Raw genomic sequence first — 8,214 nt, 5'->3', positions numbered from 1 at the left:
TTAGGGTTATGCTGTGGACAGACCGGCCCTTGCCATAGGAATGTGGAATTTCCACTACTGGCGAAGGACCATCAAGAGAGAAATGAGCAGGAAGATACAAGACAAAAAAACATCCCCATACAGCCTTAACAGACTATAGGGCAAGTGCTGTTGGCGAACGCCTTTGAAGGCCGTGGACAAAGCATTTACAGGAACTCCTCTACTTACGAACGAGTTAGGTTACAGAGTTCTGTTCGTAAGTCGATTTGTTCGAAAGTCCCAACTTTACCCCTGTTTATTCCAAACGTGTTGCTACGGCGTGTACTCTAAAAGTTGCATAATGTCCCGTAGATGTTGATGCCACTGGCTCTTCATGTTCTGTAGATACAGATGCAATCACCCGCCATCTATTGCGCGGCGGTTGAACTTACGACTTTCAGTCCGAACAGGCAATTGGACAAGTTTCAAATCAAGATCAAATCAAGATTGGAAAAGTTTGTCCGTGTCTCTGAAAGTTCGTAAGTAGCGGAGTCACTGCACACACTTCATCCAGCTGGCACTTGTTGGTGGCAATACGGAAGGGGTTGACAGAAGACAGACACTATTATCAACCTTCTGCTTGGTCTGCTTGTTCCTACCCTTAACTGAAAACCTAGTGCCCCCCCCCGCCCACCCATCAAATATTTATTCAATCGGGTTTCTGCCTCTCGACTAAGAGCAGCATTGCCCCCTTACTCTGTGGCCTCTTCCCCCGTTTAGAGGCAGCGCTTCGAGCCAAGTGGGAGAGTTTTACAGCCATGGGCCAAGTTTGTCACCGAATCGTTTTCCGAGTCGCTGGTCGCGTGCAGTAGGGTGGCACGTGACTCGTAGTAGTAGCCAGAGCCATAGTGAAAGGGACACTGGATGTGGTGTACATCCCCCCCCCACCACCCTCTGCTAAGACATACAGCTGTCAATTTCACCTTCCTACCACTCCCCAACCCCCCCCCCCCCCTTCACACCACCCCTGCCCCATAGCTAAGGTCCAAAAAAACCGGGATGTTTCATGGGAATGAGAAGAATATCTCACAATACCGCGAGAGGGGAGAACCACATGTAAATGCATTGCCTTGCGCTGTGTACCACTATTATTAATATTCGTACTGTAACTACGGAACTGAGACTTTTGATATCCCGGGAAGGTTTACATATTTGCCAAGGACAGCAGCTACCTCCACAAATGAAGATAATCCTGGGAAACCAGGACAGGTGGCAACCCTAACCCGTAGCGCAAGCTCCAGTACCGGGCCTGCCGTGGCCTTTCCAGTTTTTTTTTTGGTGTTTGGTCGCGACGCGCGGTTCAGGCCACCGAGGTCGCTTGTCCGGGCGTGCGTGGAGCCACTCTCCTCCTCCTGAGCTCCAGGAGACGACCAGCGTTGACTCCACCTTCTGCCTCGCCGGCCGGGAGTGGCTCTGGATGTCCCGGTGGCGGTGGGGGGGGGGCAAGAAGGAAGATTGGCAAGGTCAAAAGGTCATTTGCAGGCAATGCCATAGATGCCACCGTACCCACCTTCCTTCTGCTCGATGAAGGTTTTCCCAACAATCCAGTGTGGTCATCGCTCACGGGTATTCTCTCCTGCATGCACGACCGCCGCCGTTCAGATACGAATTAAATCGGCGCACACCGCGCGCGCCCGATGGTTACTAAACGTGCCCCACGTGCACGTAAGAGGGTAGCCCCGATTCAGCTTGAGAGATGTCGTGCGTGCACGTGTGTACAGCGCTCGCGTGTCCCACGTGACCCAGAGAGTTGGACATCTGTGAAAACGATCTTCGCAGCTCCTCGGATTCCTCCAGTACGAATGCATATTTATATTCATCTTCTTGGTTCTTTCGGTAAAGTCACGTAGAATGGAAATAATAAAATAATAAAATAAAACATAATAAGATAATTCTCACGACGTTTCGGCCACAACGCAAGCAGCCGTCGTGAGAATGATCTTATTATGTTTTCTTTTATTATTTTATTATTTCAATTCTACGTGACTTTACCCAAAAAACCAAGAAGATGAATCCCTGCAGTCACGAAAGCTTTAAATCGAAATTCATATTCCGAGTCTTAGTTCCTCGTGAGAATCGTGGGACGCGTTTGGCGACCGCCAGCGTGCACGATTGTGAGGACTGGCGCTCGGGGAACCTTGTGTCAGGGCCCGTCGTCATCGCTGGCACTTCATGTATTTTACCCCCCCCCCCCCCCCCGCTGAGATGCACGAAGGCCTCCCCCGTGATCTGTCACCGCCAATCTCGCACGCCGCGGCCACCGTCTCGTGGAACTCGCAGCCTGCGACGCTCGCCCGCTGCCACCAGGAGGCGCTCTCGCCTCGCGATGCATCGGCGATCAAATTCTATTATTTCGCATTGATTTCGCGCCCTCTTCCAGGTGCGCTTTAAGATGCAATCCGACGGTGTTCAGTGAGGAAGGCGATGGAATGGGTGGGGCTGTGAATGGAGCTGATGTTGCAGGGGTATGCGAGGCGGAATAAAGTGGAGTGTGATGGTGAGTGAGGGTGTCTGATGGGTGCAGCGTGAATGAGAGGCAGTCGGGTATAGGGGTCATTCGTGAAGTTGAGAAATGGGCATGGATGAGGATCGTTAGAGGGTGATCTTACCTGAACTCACAGGTGATCTCGCCTGAATTCACAAGGTGATCTCGCCTGAACTCACTGATCTCACCTGAACTCACTGATCTCGCCTGAACTCACTAGTGATCTCGCCTGAACTCACTGATCTCACCTGAACTCACTGATCTCGCCTGAACTCACTAGTGATCTCGCCTGAACTCACTGATCTCGCCTGAACTCACTGGTGATCTCGCCTGAACTCACAGGTGATCTCGCCTGAACTCACAGGTAGCCTCACCTGAACTTAATGGTGATCTCGCCTGAACTCACAGGTAGCCTCACCTGAACTCACAAGGTGATCTCGCCTGAACTCAGTGGTGATCTCGCCTGAACTCACAGGTGATTTCACCCGAAAGGCACAAGCTAATCTCACCTGGCCACACCATCTCCTCCAGTAGAGTTACGCGACGCAGCAGCAGCTGAAACTCGGCCTGTAGCTCCTGGAAGGCCTGCCAGCCGTCGGACTGTTGAGGGGGGGGGGGGGGGTCACAGTGTTACATTTTTTAGTCAGCATTCTTATTTCACGTCAATCTCAGTCGCACATCCGATGAGCACGGTTGGCTACGTACGGCGCGAAAGAAGTTAAATGTGCAGTACGACGACAACCTGGGTGCAATTCTAGCCAAGTCAGTGGATTTCATTGACTCACTGATCTTTCTCTGACGCAATTCTGGGTTCCGATTTTTTTTTTCAAGAATCGTTTTTTTAAAACGACAAAAAAACACCCAAAACACATTGCGGCGAATGTAGTTGCTGCAGGAGCCGTCACATGAGCCCAATAAACAGACAACATTAAAACCACATATGTTGACAAAATGCACCATTATAGCCAACTGGAAAGAGTCACGCTCCCCCAACACTGCAGGAATAGGCCAATACATTGTCAAAGATTGCTGCTGTAGAGAGCGTCTTGAGTGCACAACTAAGGGGCAGGGAGGAAGCTCACCACCAAACACGAAACCCCTTCACTACCTCTCCTCCAGTGGGCATGGATTCTTAAGAGCATTCACGAGGGCATTTAGGCACTACCAGCCCCCCTTACCTTCTTCTCCTACAGGGATATCAGACCTTAGGAAGGCACCGGGGGGTTGTAGGGTTTATTTAAACATGCCGATTTTGGCAGGTTTCCATTGCACCGTAATCCGTGGGTTGTGCTGGTGTCACAACCGCCTTTCATATCACGTGTTTATCGTTTTGTTAATAATAAAATACTTTGGGACAAAAAAACCCGACATGTATAATAGGAACTAATACATTCTTGCAAACTCAGGTCACTCTTGCAAATGAGACTATGCTGGCCTCTTAAATTCTCAACCTGGTTAAACAGGTAAAATTGACATGATAAATTACAACCCTTTGCCAATCCACCAGCCGTGCCGGTCATGGTGGGGTGAGGGGGTTGATTGACTAAATGTCACCATGCCGGTCAGTGCAAGTGTTGAAAAATGGGGTGTCAACGAACGTTTCGAATATCGCTCGGCACCCATGTTCCAACATCACAGACATTTGTAGCATTAGAAAGAACCGATTTAGCCAAACATCCCAGGCAGGACTTTGCTAAGCACCAGTCTCGAGACCTCGGCAAGGCTTGCCTGGACAAACGAAGGATTTAAAAATGATACAAACAATACAGGTTCCACTCACGGACTCCCCCTTGCTCCCTTTCGCTCCAGTGTCACCCTGCACAACGAGAGAAACACAACGCCGATTGTAAATCTGACAACGCAACACCGACAATAACGCCATGAGCGGTAGTCACAGGCTTTGTTATTGGCCGGTACTCATCGACATTTAAGGCTTCTTAACAGAGCAAAGCTCTCTCTCTCTCTCTAGCTCACTCGCAACCCCATTCACCGCCAGCGTTGCGTTGTTCACACGCGGCCCACACCGGAGCATTTTGACTGCTTGTGTTGTGGTTATTGCAAACATGATGCCTTGAATAAAGGTGTCAGTTTTTTGTACCAGTTTAAAGGGTAAAAACCTACTACTATATTTTGCCACTGGTAAAGGAGGTCTCATAGTGTAATTGTAGTGCGTATTTAATGTGGCGCTGCACTCTGATATTGTAGGAGAAAACATTTATTAAAAAGTATATTTAATTAAGTAGAACGTGTTGTCTATGTTTATTTAAAGTTGCACATTTTGATGCGACGTCACATTTCTCAACCCCCCCCCCCCCTTGTCACACATCGTCACAAATGTCTGACCCCGCCCTCCCCTAGGTGCGTGACGTCATTTATGGACGTCCCCTAAGAGACAGACTGAAGCCGAGAGAATGGAGGTTATTCTTTCCTCTGTACCTGGGGACCACGCGATCCCCGCTCTCCGCGCTCCCCCTGGTGGCCGAAAGAGACATAGCACGTTTACAAATCTGCCGGGCAGCTTCACCGAACACGTGGTGTGGGATGTGAGGCTATACTATATCAGCATTACAATACTCACAGCCAGCATTGTAAATCTTAAAATACTTTGATCATTTATGCCAATGATAGTTATACCAACGGTCATTCATAATTGGTGAAAATTATGCGTCATAACAATGACACAAATCGATATTAATCGGTGTCAGAAACTTGCACGCGAACGACGATAAATGGGACGACGGGTTGAAAAGTGCGCAAAGATGCAAGGGGAGAAGCGGCATGCTTGGCGTTCCACTGAGAAGACTGACGGAGACAACACACGGGGTCAGGAACAAACATCAGGTCAGAAATATATTGCTCGGCAAAGTAAGGGGGGGGGGGGGGGGGGGAGTCATGCTCTGAACAAGTCTGTGCAGGATTTTGCTGCCGTGTTTAAGGGCCATGGTGGTGAAAAAACAAGAAGAGGCTTTATCCCTTTCTGGCAATACAACAGGAGGGGCAAAGATTTTCAAACACCAAATACAGACACATCGCAAGGCATTTAGTCTGCATTAAGCACGCATACTTGTGACAATACATGGCGACAAACATGCTCTGGTATAATGTAGCATTGGCTTTGAAACTGAGAGGTCTACACCGGCGTCAGATCAGAGAGGACGCCAAAAGGCGAACAGCAAAAAACACAATGCAAGTATCGAAGTGTTAATAGCTCGGCTTGAGCAATGATGTCTATGGGACATTTTTGCCAGTATCACAACTCATGAATAAATAAGAAGTGTTTATCCTTTCTGGCAATACAACGGGAGGTATTCTTGGTTCTTTCAGTAAAGTCACGTAGAAGGGAAATAATAAAAATATAACAAGAAAATATTTTATTATTATTTTATTATTTCCCTTCTACGTGACTTTACAGAAAGAACCAAGAATATAAATAATAATACATTATTGTTTATTTTTTTATTTCCCTTCTACGTGACTTTACCGTAAGAACCAAGAATATGAATCCCTGCAGTCACAAAAGCTTTAAATCGAAATTTTACCACGGGAGGTGTTGAAACGTTCAACCACCAACTAGATAGCTATTGCAAGGCATCCTTTTTGGCGTTCTCTGTTCTGACACGGGTGAGACAAGGGCTTAAAGACGGCTGTCTCTGGTGTAGGCCAATCAGTCTCGAAGACAACGCGTTTATCTTTCAGAGCATGTTTGATTCATTTCTTTTTTTTTGCGCCACAAGTGCGTGTGGTCGATGCAGACTTGATGCCTCGTAACAGGGATATCAATTTGGCGTTCGAACATTTTAAAACCTGTTTTATTGCAAGAAAGGTTCAAGCCTCTTCATCGATTCTTCACCACTGTGATACGGCACTGGCAAAAGCGTCCCCGTAGATAAAAGGGCCATTGCCCGAAATGTTCCCGAGCATAGTAAATATTTTTTTATCATCTTTGGGGGAAATCGGTGTCACGGACGATTGTGTTAGGGTGACCGTGTGTCACGGCTACTACAACGACTACTACACACCAGCTCGCCTTTCTCTCCCCTAGGTCCCAGAAGCCCAGGTCTCCCCTCCGGCCCTGGGAGACCCTGACAGAGGCGAAAGAACCAGCACGCGCGGTCGTTATTCTCGCGGGCGCGATAAACGCTCGGTCACCAGGGAGAGCCCTTGCTGAGAATCACGACTCTCTTTCTGGAGGGTCCTGCCGAACCTTCACAGCAGGCGGCGATGCTGCTGCTGCTGCTACTATGGGCGTAGACATCTGCGTATATGAGATTTGATCCTTGTGCATAATTAACGTACAGCGTTGTGGGATGCCGCTGGCATGAATGAGGCTATATAAAATGATGAAACAGTCATAACGCGAATTGGATTTCACGCGAAGAATATATCAGAGAACAATTCTAGATTTGAAGCTTTCGTGACTGCAAGGATTCGTATTCTTAGGTTTTTTTTCGGTAAAGTCACGTAAGTAAAAAATTAAAATTAATAAAAGTAACATAAAAATAAAATAAAAATCACGACGTTTCGGAGGCAACACAAGCTTCTATTGTACTTTTATTAATTTTAATTTTTTACCTACGTGACTTTACAGAAAAAACCTAAGAATATCAGGGAACACTTTTTTGTTCATAACAGACGCGAATTGGATGTAACGCGATTGAGTGAATGGAACCGCATCGCGCGAGTAGTCGTACGGCTGCCTCGGCGTAGCAGCGCACAAGACGGGATGCTGCTGGATGCTTCTAGATGCTACCCACACGCCTCAGTTTTTGTTCAACCTGCGTACGCATCTCGCGTGCTATCGTGGACTGTGATTTACTCTTTATTCTATATTTTAAAAGGCGTTTTTTCCCCATAACGCGGCGTTCTTCAGGAACGCAACTACGGCTTTGTAGAAGAACAGACATTATTATTGCGGGCAAACCCAATTTGAGTAATTTAACGTACGATTTTAAAAAATTGATATTTGAGGGTTCTGGTGAAGTCATTCGAGGCGTACAGTCGATGATTACCGCCCCCCTCCCCGGTGCTCCCGCCCCCCGCGCCCCTCCCTCCCCCGCCCACCCCCTAACCCCGAGAGAAGGGGTCAAGGTCACTCACATCCCTCCCTGGGAAACCACGAGGGCCCTGGGGACCGGGATCTCCTGTGCACACAGAGGCAAAGTGGGGAGGGGGGGAGATAAGAATCACAATGTAATCTTGACTTAAAGCTTTCGCGACTGCAGGAATTTATATTCTTTGGGTCTTTCGGTAAAGCCACGTAGATAGAAAATAAATAAAAAATTTCATATTTGTATGTCAAAATAAAATTGTATTTATTTATTTTTCCATCTACATGGCTTTACCGAAAGACCCAAAGAATAATCACAATCATCAGATGACGACAACGATGATGACGGTGGTGGTACCGGTGTTGAAAACAGTGGTGCGGTAAGGATGATGATGATGAAGAAGATGATAGCAGTGATGGACTGATGATGATGATGATGCTGATGGTGGTGACAGGTGATGTACCTGGGGGTCCGATGGGTCCGGGGGTGCCGATGGGCCCCACATCCCCCGCTCGTACCACGTCAGCGTGCACGTGGGGGAGGCGGCTCCCTGCCGAACAGTCACGTGACGTTGATCAATGAGCTGCGTGATCTATTCGACGGATTTTGTAGTTTTTATGAATTTGTTGAAATCGTGAATATCGAACGCAACGATTGACCGCG

The 8,214-nt window shown here is 47.9% G+C and overlaps 1 protein-coding gene across 1 annotated transcript in view; it reads right to left on the bottom strand.

Moving 5' to 3' along the window:
• Window positions 1–1,224: 1,224 nt before the first annotated feature.
• The window catches only part of LOC133348888 (collagen alpha-1(XXVI) chain-like), a 125,668-nt gene continuing 118,678 nt past the window's right edge, over window positions 1,225–8,214 (bottom strand). Inside the window, 7 exon segments of the mRNA XM_061561974.1 lie at window positions 1,225–1,431; window positions 3,013–3,103; window positions 4,284–4,319; window positions 4,940–4,975; window positions 6,523–6,585; window positions 7,601–7,644; window positions 8,015–8,101. Coding sequence (XP_061417958.1) covers window positions 1,319–1,431; window positions 3,013–3,103; window positions 4,284–4,319; window positions 4,940–4,975; window positions 6,523–6,585; window positions 7,601–7,644; window positions 8,015–8,101 — 470 coding nt within the window. The 3' untranslated portion in view covers window positions 1,225–1,318.

This window comes from Lethenteron reissneri, chromosome 28 (assembly GCF_015708825.2).
Source record: "Lethenteron reissneri isolate LAM-NWPU_2019-01 chromosome 28, ASM1570882v1, whole genome shotgun sequence".
Classification (NCBI taxonomy): Eukaryota; Metazoa; Chordata; class Hyperoartia; order Petromyzontiformes; family Petromyzontidae; genus Lethenteron; species Lethenteron reissneri.
The sequence above is the reverse complement of the archived record's forward strand: the minus strand, read 5'-3'. Positions and strand labels throughout refer to the sequence as shown.